General features: G+C 38.9%; 1 protein-coding gene across 1 annotated transcript in view; it reads left to right on the top strand.

Moving 5' to 3' along the window:
- The window catches only part of adgrl1a (adhesion G protein-coupled receptor L1a), a gene marked incomplete at both ends in the record, with an annotated part of 98,718 nt that overhangs the window by 72,178 nt on the left and 11,500 nt on the right, over positions 1-15,040 (top strand). The window contains 11 exons of the mRNA XM_079401896.1: positions 306-486; positions 1,871-1,993; positions 2,692-2,897; positions 4,531-4,704; positions 4,960-5,169; positions 9,226-9,446; positions 10,611-10,677; positions 11,315-11,406; positions 11,508-11,676; positions 12,493-12,648; positions 12,735-12,831. Coding sequence (XP_079258022.1) covers positions 306-486; positions 1,871-1,993; positions 2,692-2,897; positions 4,531-4,704; positions 4,960-5,169; positions 9,226-9,446; positions 10,611-10,677; positions 11,315-11,406; positions 11,508-11,676; positions 12,493-12,648; positions 12,735-12,831 — 1,696 coding nt within the window. The remainder of the gene's footprint in view (positions 1-305; positions 487-1,870; positions 1,994-2,691; positions 2,898-4,530; positions 4,705-4,959; positions 5,170-9,225; positions 9,447-10,610; positions 10,678-11,314; positions 11,407-11,507; positions 11,677-12,492; positions 12,649-12,734; positions 12,832-15,040) is intronic.

Genomic DNA, 15,040 nt, shown 5'->3' on the forward strand with positions numbered 1-15,040 from the left:
TTTAACTGCAGCTGGTTTGTTGTGTGTCTGTTGTTTGTGTGTGTGTGAGAGAGAGAGAGAGAGAGAGAGAGAGAAAAAGAGACTTCTAGCAATGATGATACTGTGAGTCTTGTCCAAGGCTTTCTTTTAGTGCTCTTGTCATTTATAATGGCCTGTAAGATTGTTGCTCCTTAGTAGAAATAAATTTCAAGCGTTACGTAAGATTCACAGATGTGACAATCACAGAGTTATATTTTCTCATCTTTGATGTGGAGTGTAATTATAATGAAGTGTAAGGGTATGTTTGTTTGTGCATGTGTGTGCAGGCGGTTGTGCAGACTGTGGATAATCTTTTGCGTGCCGAGGCTTTAGAGTCATGGCAGGACATGAACAGTACGGAGCAGGCGCACACCGCCACCATGCTACTGGACGTCATGGAGAAAGGAGCCTTCCTGTTGGCCAATAACATGTACAATAGTCACTTCTCAGACCACGCTGCCAATATCGGTAAGTTTGTGTTTATGAGAAACTAACTGGCTTTGTGTTCTAGAACACTATAAAAAAATAAAAAATAAAGGTTTCAAAAGGGGAGTTTCATACTGAAAACTATCAGGTTCTCCACAGAACCTTTCAGTGAACTGTTCTTAAAAGAACCATTTTTTGTCAACCACCTTTATTGAAAAAGTTTCTTCATGGAACCATACACTCAAAAAATGCTGGGTTAAAAACAACCCAATTTGGGTTAAACATGGACAAGCCCAGCGATTAGGTTATTTTGACCCAGCAATTGGGTTAAATGTTTGACCAACATGCTGGGCAGTTTTATTTAACTCAACTATTGTTTAAAAATTACTATACGGCTAGCTTAAAATGAACCCAAAATAAGTTGAAAATAAAAAATCAGACACTTTATTACTAGAGGCATCAGTAATCAAAAGGTGAACGTTTATTAATAAGCAATTTAATAAATGTTTATTATTTAATTATTTATGAAACTTATTAATACATGTTTGTTTATTAAATATATTAATAAATGTTAATATCCAACCTATTTGGGGTACATTTTAAGCAAGAAATATAGTCAATTTTAAACAAAGAAAACTACCCAGCCGGTTGGGTTAAAGATCTAACTCAACTGCTGGGTCAAAACAACCCAATCGCTATATGTCCATTTACAAACTTATTTTTATTTTATTTATAATTGTTATTTAGTTTTAGTCTATAAATATAGTTAAATTCTATTTTATAAATATTTTTATTTGTTTTTATTTTACTTTATTTTTGCATTTAGTGTAACTTTGTTCAAAACCTTCATGTTTTTTAAATAAATCTCTTGATTAATAAGTCTTGATAAGTCTTTTAATGATAAAAAAGCTGTAAAAAGCAGTAATATTGTGAAATGATATTACAATTTATAATCACTGTTTAATATTTGAATATATTTTAAAAAGTAATTTATTCCTGTGATGACAAATTTCCAGTTTTTAAAACAGTGCTGCTTGATATTTTTTGGAAACTGATCATTTTTTGGAGGTATTCTTTGATGAATACAAAGTTCAAAAGAACAGCATTTATTTGAAACAGCAATCTTTTGTCAGTAACATTATAAATGTCTTTACCGTCACTTTTGATCAATCTGATCAATTTGTGTCCTTGCTGAATAAAAATGATAATTATTTTACATAAAATGAAGTCTTACTGACTGTACAGAATACAAAATGTATTAAGTGTATAGTGCCCATAATATATATATATATATATTATATATATACTCTTTGTAGCTTTTGACTACTACTTCAAAATTAGTAGCTTTTATTGTAACCTTTCAGGGCTTTTTTGCTGTGTTATTACAGTTCAAACTCTCAAAATGTGTGTTTTTGTGTGTCTTCAGATCTAGAGGTGCGCGTGTTGAACACAGAGACAGAGTCTCAGGATTTGTCGTTCCCTCAGAACGGTCCCAGTGACAGCAGTATCCAGCTCTCTGCCTCCACCTTCAAACAGTACAGCCGCAACGGTCAGTCTCAGCTCGCTCTCTCTTCCTGTCCCTTCCATCTCGATGTGCAACTCGCCCCTGTGTAGTTTCACTGAAGCTTAGCGAAATTTCCACTTCGCTTTACCCGGTTATTGGTTGATAATAATAAACCTAATCAGATTAACAAAAGCGCTGAGACCATTTCTTCCCTGATGGTTTCTTAACGGCACTCTTAATTGAACAGCCCGAGAGGCGACTAGATTACTATCATTTTCAGGCTGACAGAGCAATCTCGGCACTCTTTTCTTTACTCCCTCTTCTCTCCTTCCTGTCCCCTCCATCTCTTAGCCATCTTATCCCACCATCAGCTCTCTTACTCCTCACTTTTTCCGCCACTCCCGCGTTTAGCCTCTTTTTTGAAACCGCGTCGTCATTCGCTGCTTCTCATCGGGAACAGGTTGGGTGGGGGAAGTGAGATTAGTATGATTGAAACAAACGCACATGAAATATTCATACGGTAGAAACGAAGTGAGTGAGTGCTGAAGGGATGAATGTTCTGTTGCCCTCCATATTAAAATTCCTTCATCCCCCGATCACTCACTCACTCCCTCCCAGCCCAAATCATTTTAACCTTCACTCAAGTCACTCTACCGCTCCCTTTTTCCTCTTAGTTGTTATTCATATCCTTCCACCACTCAGTAACTCTCTCCTTCTTTTTTGTGCTGTGTTTCTCTGCACAGGCCAGGTAAAAGTGGTCTTTGTGCTCTATAAGAATCTGGGTTCGTTCCTGTCCACTGAAAACGCCACTGTGAAGATGGAAACGGAGGCGGGGCCTGGTGGGCGGGGCCTGGCAGTGAATTCACACGTCATCGCCGCGTCGATCAATAAAGAGTCCAGTCGAGTGTTTCTGACCGAGCCTGTGGTGTTCACACTTAGACATTTACAGGTACATAAAACTCACACAGGCACACACAAGCAAGAAATTACATTAGAATACATTACATTTAGAAAACAAGTTAGTTACTTTCACACATGGCTTTACATTCGTGAAACATGAACACATTTCTGTGTAAATTATCTTTTTTTTTTTTTTTGCATTGATTATTATCCCTCACTTCCGCTAAAATCACCTGTCCTCAGACCTTAGTACTTCATGTACACTACTGTTCCATATAGTAAAAACATTTACATTGTCTTACAATTCAAATAAATGTTGTTCTTTTGAACTTTATATTCATCCAAGAATTGAAACAACTGTTTTCAACATATATGAAACGTTTCTTGAGCAGAAAAGTAGCAAATCAGATGAATATAGAGTGATTTCTGAAGTATTATGTGAGACTGAAGACTGGAGTAATGATGCTGAAAATTCAGCTTTGCATCAAAGGAATAAATTACATTTAAATATATATTCAATTATTAAACAGTTATTTTAAATTCAAATTTTATATATATATTTTCAATTAAGTCTATTTTCTGATACAACCATGATATGTGAACTCTTTATACAAACAGTGAAGAGTTTGTGATTTATTTTTTATAATTTAGCTTTCCGTGTTTTCAGTGGTGTACGGTAGGAGGCACCATTACACATCTTCCAAAAGAGTATTGAATGTCTATAGATCAAAACAAGGCAAAGAAGAAGCAGATACAATCAGTCGCGTATATAAGCAGATGCATATGTAAAATAACATGATCATCAACATATAAATGGAATGGAATTTCGATCCAGTATGGAAGCGATTTATTCCATTTTTGTAAAAATCATTGTTCTGAATCTGATCTAGGCATAGTCTTTTACAAAAACACAGTTTTTTTGTTAAAATTGTTGTTTTTGTCATTAAACTTATCCATATTCAAGTGTTAATAATAAAGATTGCACAAAGCTCGAATAAAACTTTTTTTTTGTTGATATTCACACAAAAAAATATTCTGAGGCCCATTAAACTTTTGTGAAAATGATCAAAAATTCCGGGGAAGTGGCTGGCAACTTAAAAGAAAAAGTAAAGAATTGTTTTGTTTTTTAAACGCTGACGAGGAAAGAGTTAAGGGGCTAGCAACACCACAAAATGGCTCCTTCATTTAATACATGTGTGTTTTGCAAATTGCCGTTATTTTATCAACACTGCAAGCAGAAGATCAGTTTGAGACCATCATCCTGTCACATCAATACATTCATTAGCGTGACTGCTACAGTACATATTTATAATGAATATTTGATGTGACAGAACAGCACACATTTGTGAGCAAATGGAAACAGCAGGAATCTGCGTGTGCCCCTTAAACGTGAATTCTTCTCAACATGTTGAACAGAAGAATCCAAACATAATTTCTTTTGTCGCTTGTGTAACATGTCTCAGTACTCAAGAATCAATGAGAGATATATTGTTTATAATTCAGTCTAATTGTGCTGCCTTTGCAGTGCAGAAACAGCTATTTCAGGCAATACAGTGAAAATCAATTTGTAAGAGCTAGATGATGGTCCCTGACCATGAAGGCTTCGCACATGACTCCTAAACAGAAAATATTATGTGTGAAAGCCAATCTTTTCAGGTCTCTCTGTTGGTTCCTCTTTGCAGCTGGAGAATCATTTCAGCCCAAACTGTTCATTCTGGAACTACTCCGAGCGTTCAATGACGGGCCAGTGGTCATCTCAGGGCTGCAGGCTGATGGAAACCAACAGCACGCACACAACTTGTTCTTGTAGCCATCTAACTAACTTCGCCGTGCTCATGGTACACCACGAACCCGACGTAAGACATATTCCTTCTTTACATTCATCACCTGCTCACAAACAAATCTGAATATAGCTCTCATGCACATAAACAAATTTTTTGCTTGCACACATTCTGTAAGACAAACACATATCTATACACATAAGAGCAAAATACACAAACAAACACACAGCAATTTCAGCTTGACATTTACTGGATTTTCATAAGCCAATCTCCCTCAGGCATCCTATCCGTTTATACCATTTCCCTTATCCATCTCTCGGTCTCTCTCAGTATCCAGGCAGGATGCACGAGTTGATCCTCTTTGTGATCACATGGGTGGGTATCGTCATTTCGCTGGTGTGTCTCGCCATCTGCATCTCCACCTTCTGCTTCCTGCGAGGCCTGCAGACTGATCGCAACACCATACACAAGAACCTGTGCATCAACCTCTTCATCGCTGAGCTCCTCTTCCTCATCGGCATCGACAAGACGCAGTACCATGTGAGTGGATTCCTGAATTTCACCCGCTGATTGTAGTATTTATGTGCACCCACTGATAGAACATGCTGTCCTCATTGTTTTAGCATCCGATTAACTGAAGGAATTAAATGCAAACTGCATTAAGTGCAGGCAATTTGCATTCATTTGCATGCCACAGTTCAGATGAGTGCTTGTTCTGAGTGCTCCGTTATGGAGGATGCAGCAGACTATCACAATCTGACGTACTTAACTGGGGTTTCATTCCCCATGTTCTTGCTCTCTGATGTAAATGAATACTTTCATTCAGCAAGGATCCATTAAAATAATCAAAAGCGACATTAAAGACGGAAATTCCTGAAAAAGCAGCACAGCTGTTTTTAACATTGCTAATAATAAGAAATGTTTCTTGAGCAGCAAATCAGCATATTATAATGATTTCTGAAGGATCATGTGACACTGAAGACTGGAGTAATGAATGCTGAAAATCCAGCTTTGCATCACAGGAATAAAATACATTTTTAAATATATTAGAAGTAGAAAACAGTTATTTTGTGAATGGTAATGTAAATAAAACAATACATTTCAGAAACACAAACATTACCCTTGCCCATTTTTGGGTTAGTGAAAACACTTTCACTCTGACTTTCTAAAAAATTGCCTCCAGGCAACATTATGCAACTCTGCTGTATTATATGTTGATTATGCATTTACTGCGCATTTAACCAGCTGCTCCTCTATCTGTTGATTCTTTGGGGTGTAATTTTCTCTTTGAAGCAAGCGACATTAATTAGATGAGTTTTAAGGTTATAGTTTTAAAGCTGCAATTGTTGCTTGTCAGACTATACGAACATCCCAGCAATAGGCCGTGTCGCACTGTTGGATCTCTGTTGTCATTAGTATCAGACCATACAACAGTAAAAACAAAGATTTATCTTCAGTGCTCCTGTTGGTTTTTCATTTGACGGTCATAGAAGAAGCCAAACTGCAGGAATGTGCCTCAAAACTTCTGACATTGACAGAATATCATTGAAGAAAAATTTTGAAAGTAATGGTCATTAATCGGTTGCCTGCGAATATGTCAAACTAGCGATCTAAGACTACAGAAACTGACCTAGAATCAGAGGAATCAGGATTTTTCCAAATTTGTTTCAGGTGGCCAAATTGTGACCAAAATAGTACAGTGTGTACCCGGCTTAAGTTGTTTTTTTCTGTACTCCTGCTTTAACTGAAGTGTCATGTCTTGTCAGGGATGGGGTCAGTTTTTTTTTTTTTTTTTGGTTGGCCAATTAAAACAGTACCCTGTGTGTTGAACAGAGTTTTACATTGATCGCCGAAAGCATATCTGTTGACAGTTGTTGTTGATGAGGTTTGTTTTAGTCAGCCAACCAAAAGCGAAAACTCTACTGAAACAACACTTCTGAAGAGAACAACCAATTAAAACATTAAACACTGTGAACGATTTAAAGTTACTGAGTTCAGATCGAAAATTGTACCCTAAATGATCAGCTCTGCTATGTTTTCCAATTCAAGAGCAGCTGACTGAATGTGTAATCAATATATCATACAGTGATCTTCAGAAATGAAAATTAGCATTGACATTTTAAAATGATTAGGATATTGTGACTTATTAGTTTCAGGATTATACAAATTGTGATGCCTTTCACATCAGTCTATTGACACCGAAAGTTTCCTGTTGAAAGCAGTGGTGTTGTCTGATTGGCTGATTTATTGCATCTGTTCCAGGGTTCAGGTTGCATTAGTATGCTAGGAATCGAAATCATTTTACAAGGTGCCAAGGTTGCTACAATGAGCTCTTCAGAAGAAGAACTTGTAGCTGGATAATGTTTGCAGGTTTTTTTTTCTTTTCTTTTTCAGAAGATACATTTTTTTATGAGGCACTTAACAAGTAAATGATAAATCCATGAGCAGATCTGTATCTTCTGCTTTGCAGGGGCGTAGAAACGATACGTAAAGTGTGGGGGCTGCATTATGAATCTCATCAGCCTCTCTTTGCAAGTATGGTTGCCAAGTTGCAGTGGATACATTTATAGAAGATATGATTTGAAAACTTAAAAACCAAACTTTCCAGAAACGTCAGTCACTTTAAAATATACACAAGTCATAAAAATGTCATTATTAAGCCAAAAACTTAGTTGCAACAACTATGAATATAAAATACATATACATATATATATATATATATATATATATATATATATATATATATATATATATATATATATATATATATATTTTTTTTTTTTTTTTTTTTTTTTTTTTTTGGGTCAAAGACTGCTTCTCTTCTGTTGTTCACAGAAATTTACTTCCTGTCAGGCTCAGCGCACAAACTGTGCCAATCACGACTTGAGTCATGAATATTAATAATGTTATGTGACGTTCACACTAAGTGATTTGTTGAAAGGTGGATGTTTTTAGGTGAGTGCACTTGCAATAGTGGGATCACTGTTTGCCGCCTGCGCATTCGTTCAGCCAGTCGATTGGCAGATGCTTCTGCTGGGAGTCCTTTTATATTCTGGACCAAAATAAAGTGAAATTTGGACCAGACTTAATGGTATAGTCCACCCAAACTGACTAAACACAAAAGAAGATATTTTGAAGAATGTTAGTAAGGCAAGGCAAGTTTATTTATATAGCATATTTCATACACAGTGGTAATTAAAAGTGCTTTACATAAAAGAAAGTGAAATAGTCTTTCAAAATAATAATCACAGGAATAAAAACAAGGAATTAATAATAATAATAAAAACTATTATTTTTAATAATATATAGAAATAGATTTAAAATTAGTTTAAAACAGTTAAGAGAAAATGGTTAAACATAAAACACAGTGCAGTCAGTTCGGACGTAGCACAGTGCTCATTCAATAAATGCACAGCTAAACAGATGAGTTTTGAGTCTTGATTTAAATGTGGCTAATGTTTTAGCACATCTGATCTCTTCTGGAAGCTGGTTCCAACTGTGGGCGGCATAATAGCTAAAAGCGGACTCCCCTTGTTTTGTGTGAACCCTTGGTGTTTCTAACTGACTCGATCCTAATGATCTGAGTGGTCTGTTAGGTTTATATTCAGTGAGCATATCAGCAATATATATATTTAGGTCCTAGGCCATTGAGTGACTTATAAACGAGTAAAAGTGCTTTAAAATCAATCCTAAATGTAACTGGAAGCCAGTGTAAGGACCTGAGGACTGGTGTGATATGCTCAGATTTTCTGGTTCTAGTCAGAATCCTGGCAGCAGCGTTCTGGATGAGCTGCAGTTGTCTAATGGTCTTCTTTGGAAGGCCGGTGAGGAGACCATTACAGTAATCCACCCTGCTGGTGATAAAGGCATGCACAAGTTTTTCCAAGTCTTGACTGGAAACAAAACATCTAATCCTTGAAATGTTTTTGAGATGATAGTATGCTAATTTAGTTACTGCTTTGACATGACTATTGAAACTAAGGTCTGTCTCCAGAATCACCCCAAGATTTTTGACTTGATTTTTAGTTGTTTGACCCCTAGAGTCAAGGTATGCATTCACCTTGAGAACTTCATCTTTGATTCCAAATGCAATGATTTCAGTTTTCTCCTTGTTTAATGAAGAAAGTTTTGGCACATCCAACTGTTAATTTCATCAATGCATTGGCAGAGGGAGTCAATGGGGCTGTAGTCATTTGGAGATAAGGCTAGGTAAATCTGGATATCATCAGCATAGCTGTGATAGGCAATTTGGTTCTTCCTAATTATCTGACTTAGTGGGAGCATATACAGGCTAAACAAGAGCGGTGCAAGAATTGATTAATCAAACAGTTTCAGTTACCATTGACTTCCATTGTATTTTTTGTGCAAACAGAAGTCAATGGTCAACAAACCTGTTTAGTTACTCACATTCTTCTAAATTTTATTTTATGTTCCACAGAAGAAAGAAAGTCATTCAGGTTTGAAGAAACATGAAGGGGAGTAAATGATCATTTTTGGATGGACTATTCCTTTTATGTTCGTAGTCACCATGCACTATACTTTTGTCTGATATTTTTCTCACTAACCCCCTCTTCCCTCTTTTTTGTCCAAATACAGATTGCATGCCCCATTTTTGCGGGTCTGCTGCATTTCTTCTTCCTGGCTGCGTTCTCCTGGATGTGTCTGGAGGGAATCCAGCTGTATCTGATGCTAGTGGAGGTCTTTGAGAGTGAATACTCTCGAAAGAAATACTACTACCTGTGTGGCTACTGCTTTCCCGCCCTGGTGGTGGGCATCTCGGCAGCCATTGATTACCGCAGCTACGGGACTAAGAAAGCGTACGTGTGATGCAGTCTATTTGTACTCGGCCATACAATGGCCATTGGTTTTTGAGCAGGGTACGCGACCCCCCTCTTTAAACCATTTGTTTCATTTAAATGGATTCCAGCAAAATGGCTCTCTGGGAGTTTAAATTCCATATAGTGCAGTATCATCTTTCACTAGGAAACAAACACTGGAATTATGTAGTTTGGAGTTCAGTTGGATGATTGGCTGCTGACATGTAATCCTAGCCTAACCAAGGTCATCATTTGAATTATAAATGAAGACAGTTAAAGATGTTGTAAGCATCTTTTTTGGAATAGCACGCATAAATCTGACAGATCATGCTCTGATAATTCACTTTACAAGAACATCTCAAAGCTGCATCTCACACTATTTTTAACATTACATCAGAAAACTAATCTTATGTAGGGTTTTGACGGTCATGGAAAACCTGGAAATATTAGGGAGTTTATAATCTAATTAATAAAGTCTTAAAAAGTTAAGCTTTTGTTTTAAAATGCTTAAAATAATACTAATAATTTGAATTGTTAAATCTTGTCTAATCACAAACAACTAAAAAAAGGTATGGGTAAAATTTATGTATGTCCATTGGTCAAAAGTGTGGGAGCCCTAATTTTACCTCTATGTCTTTGCTAACATTGCTTTGTTTGAGGGGCGGGAATTTGGTGAGAAGGCGTGACCTAATTTATTATCTGGCGGAAGTTAGCAAAATCGCTTAGAGCACCTTTAACTGAGCTGATTACTGCATGTGTGAGTGTGTGTCACTCTGTGTGTTTGTGTGCATGTGAGTGTGTGTTGGTCTGTGTTTATGTGTGTGCGACTGTGGAAAAATACAATCTGCACAGCTGCAGACTTTTGAATGTTGACTACAGTGCAGAAAATGAGACGCTGACTCAGTGCACTAATGATTAAAAACTGAGCTTAACCTTCAACTAGACTTGTATTGCTCTTTTATTAGCTTGTTTTTATGCCAAAAAACGTATTGCCATCTCGATAACAATAATATTTTAAGATATCTGGCAATTATTTCAAAGCATTCGATGATCAATAATGTGCTACTTCATAAAATGCATATGTGATTTTGCCTGTAATGAAGTGATCAGTCTTTGAAGAGTGAAATGTTACTGATGAAGTTATCGTGTGTATTTTGTGTGTAGGTGCTGGTTGAGGGTGGATAACTACTTCATCTGGAGTTTTATCGGCCCTGTGTCCTTCATTATCATGGTATTGTTCTCTCCAAACATTCAGCGCTCTCTCTGCTTTTCTCAGAGTCTGTTCCTGTTTTTTCTCTCTGAAAAGTGCTGCGCTAGTCATATCAAACAAAGCACTTTTGTTCACCTATGGATCTGTTGCTGCTGACGACTATGTTTTGGCTGTAATATGCTTTATATGAGTGTGGAGCTTAGATTAGGTTTAGATATGGGAACTTGCTGACATTTTCGTAATTACAATATATTTTACTAATGCGTTAACTCTGTTTTTGTTTTTATTAGTTTGTGAGAAAAAAGTTTTTTTTTTAATCTTTGTAAAGTTCTTTTCTCACTTGCATTGGATCTCTCATTTAACACAAACTGAGTGTAAATGTTCGTATCACCATTCTTATGTAAAGTGTTGCATTTAATTGCAGCAATTTAAGATAGAACGATTTCACGAACAATTTACACTGAAATTCTGCTTGTGTTTTATGATTGAGGCTCATTGTTAGGAAGAAAGCCATGGTTTAAATTGTCTTTCCAGTGTAGACATTTTCTAAAGGGCTTGTCCTTTTTATATAGCCAATAGGCTTTAATTTGTGTCACAATGACTTGGAAGTTTTGGTCTTTAATTTGCATTTTTCTTTTCTCTTACCTTTGACCTTTAGTTGAACCTGGTGTTCCTCATGATAACACTTCACAAGATGGTCCATAACTCATCCGCCCTCAAACCCGACTCCAGCCGCCTGGACAACATCAAGTGAGAGACTTCCACTGCAAAAATGCACATTATAGTCACATTATCTATGATGTTCTTGTTGTATGTATATGTAATGTGAATGCATGCATATTCTCCCTCAGGTCCTGGGCTCTTGGGGCTATCGCACTGCTCTTCCTCTTGGGTCTCACCTGGGCTTTCGGCCTCCTCTTCATCAATGAGAACACCGTCATCATGGCGTATCTTTTCACCACCTTTAATGCCTTCCAGGGCATGTTCATCTTCATCTTCCACTGTGCTCTGCAGAAAAAGGTCAGTGCCATTAATGTTTCATACCCAGATAATACTTTGGGGACACATTTGCTGCAAAATTTCCTCAGATGTTATCTAAATATGGAAAAATACAAAAATGGTAGTGTCATCACAGGTTAGAACAAGTTAAAAATGCTTTTTTAGGAATACCTTTGGGTTAGGATTCATCCGTTATATCATTAGTTTTAGAATTAGGTTTATTTAAAGGTGAAGGATGTAGTTTCTGCCCGATTATTGGCAACAAAAGAAAAATGCTAATTGTTTTCAAACAGGTTTTCAAGCACTCCATCTGTCATTGTTCGGTTAAACAAAGCCCTGTGTTGAGGAAGCAGTTTTGAAACTCTAGCTTCCCTAGCTACTTCCTGTAGTTAAACTGTAGTCAAGCTATCTGAGATATTAACAAAAAGTAGTTAAATGTATTAAGATTTCAGAAGAATGTTATTAAATGTGTGTGTGTATATATATATATATATATATATATATATATATATATATATGAAAAATGTATGATATATATCGTTAATTTTTACAATTAGATTTTTTTTTATCTAACATATTAAGGACATTGTTTAGGCATAAATAGCTTGTTACTGTCCTACTTAAATGGGTCAAAAAGTACTTTAAAGTTCAGCTAATTGCGTTTAATATTAATTTAAACTGATACATTTTTATTTGATTGCCATTAGTATGCAATTAAGTCTCTGAAAACATTTCATTTAGATTGTTCCATTTGTGGTTTCATTAGCCACTTTACCTACAGTAACTGAACATGTGTAGTGTGCTTAAGGGCAAATGCTCCGTGTTTTTGTATTTTAGGTACATAAGGAGTACAGCAAGTGCCTGCGTCATTCTTACTGCTGCAGTCGCACCTCCACTACGAGCTCTCATGGATCGTTGAAGAATTCTGCCCTTCGTGCCAACAACCGCTACTACACCGGCAGCCAGGCACGTCATGCAGCGGTACACAGACAGGTGACACACATGCACACTAACAGCATCGCTATTTATAGACTGCTGTTATATTCCATATACCAATTCACCCCACTCACCTGTTTCAGAGTCGAATTCGTCGGATGTGGAACGACACGGTGCGAAAGCAGACTGAGTCGTCCTTCATGGCTGGAGACATCAACAGCACTCCCACTCTAAACCGTGGTGAGACCCTCCTTCTGAGTTAATTTCTCAGCATGCACCAGAGTCCATTTTTACCTATGTGCCTGTGCTTAAATTGCTTGTTTTCTTACACTCCAGCCGTTGTGCATATGCAATGTCAAGTGCTTGTCTCAGAACAATGAATGTCTCTAGGGATACCAAAGCTTCTGTGACTTTACCGAGCCGTCTTGGTATATATACAGTCTTTGAGTTCTCTTATAATATTAGTAATGTTTTTCTATGCAGCAGAACAACCAGTGACTATTTTCTTCTGTCTCTTTGGCCCTTAGAAAGAAATGGGCTATTTTTTGCCCTTTTCACATGTGAAATGAGAAACAGCGCTCACAAACAGGCTGCATGTTTTGATGTTGCGGTCAAAACAGCATTTTTTTTTCTGCCTATATTTTTCATTAAAGCTTCTTTTCAAAGCCTACATTACATTGAGACATATTCACTAATAATATATGCTGAAATCAGTGTTGGGAGCAACGAGTTACAAAAGTAATGCATTACAGTAACGTATTACTTTTTGCTGTAACGCAGTAGTGTAAGGCATTACTAATCAATTTTCAGTAATATTTTACTTGGTACATGTTCAGTAACGCTTGCATTACAACACAAATTTAGCCCCCAATTATTATAATTTTTTTTTTATAAGGTCGGGCTCCAACTTTATGTCCCTAGGCCCGGGCTTCAGGCCAATATTCACGTCATAGTTCAGACGCGGGCCGGTTCTCGAGCCTGTTTTAGGCTTCTCCTTATCTTTATATTTTAGACATCCATCAAATATTGATGAAAAAAAAAATTGCCACGCTGCTGGAAACAACATGAGTCCATGCTGCCACGACTGTGAAGAGAGGCTCGACGGTGTTTAGTGTCCCGAAGCAGCAGCGAGCCGTCAGCACAGCTGAAGAGTTCTGCGTTCAAATAGACGCTGTGGCGGGGTGAGGAATCACACGACAACAGAGAATGGCAGGGAAGTCCCCGAAGGGTGGATTTATTAATAAAAGTGAAGAAACCACGTGCCGGGGTGCTCATCCGTGGTAGTGCTGGTAGTCCTGGTGCTCCCAGAGCGGCGTGTCCATGCGGGGCGGTGCTGATCGGTCACGGGCTTTCTGTGGGAGAAGATCAGAACAGACGTTAACATCCAGTCTTCTGGAGTGATCACTCCCTTGTGTTCGGGTTGGCGGCGGCTTATATGGCCGCCGCTTGATTTGCCAGCAGCCGTGACCGATCAGCCCGGGATGAGGACTTTCAGGTGCTCCTCGTGGGTTACCAGGGCGACGCTGATGAGGCTTCTGGACACGTGTCACACTCCCTCCCCCAAGCGTTGCTCTGGTCGTCCTGCACAACGGGGAGGTTGGTGTTGGGGCTGACAGACTTGCGAAAGCTGACCAGATCCTGGAGAGTCCGTCGGCGTTGGCGTTGGCCGTCCCTGCTCGATGTTGCACGCTGAAGTGGAAGTCCTGGAGCGCCAGGAACCATCGAGTCACCCGGGCGTTGGTGTCCTTCGCCCGGGCCATCCACTGCAGAGGGGCATGGTCAGTGACAAGAGTGAATTTTCGTCCCAGCAGATAATACCAGAGCTCCAGGACTGCCCACTTGACGGCCAGCGCCTCCCTCTCCACGGTGGCATAGCGTCGTTCTGCCGGGGTCAGCTTCCGGCTGATGTAGACCACTGGGTGTTCCTCACCGTCCTGGACCTGGGAGAGGACGGCTCCCAACCCAGTGTCTGAGGCGTCGGTCTGCAACAGAAAGGGGCTGTTAAAGTCCGGGGCCCGGAGGACTGGCTCTGACGTCAGCGCAGTCTTGATCCGCTGGAACGCTTCCTCTTCCACAGGCCCCCAAGGTGTCTTCTCCGGTTGCCCCTTCCTGGTCAAGTCTGTCAGGGGAGCTGCTAGGGAGGAGAAGTTAGGGATAAAACATCGGTAATACCCTGCCAACCCCAGAAAAGCCCGCACCTGCGTCTTGGATGCGGGTCGTGGTGCGGAGAGAATGGCTGTCACTTTGGCCTCCTGGGGCTTGATCAGGCCCCGTCCCACCTGGAACCCCAGATATTTGGCTTCCGCCCGGGCAAGGTGGCACTTTCGGGGGTTGGCAGTGAGTCCAGCCTTTCGCAGCTCTCCCAGCACCCTCCGCAGTCGCTCGAGGTGGTCCTCCCACCGCTCCGAGTGTATGATGACGTCGTCCAGGTAGGCGGCTGCGTAGGCTT

Source organism: Barbus barbus (assembly GCF_936440315.1).
Source record: "Barbus barbus genome assembly, chromosome: 4".
In the NCBI taxonomy this organism is placed as follows: domain Eukaryota; kingdom Metazoa; phylum Chordata; class Actinopteri; order Cypriniformes; family Cyprinidae; genus Barbus; species Barbus barbus.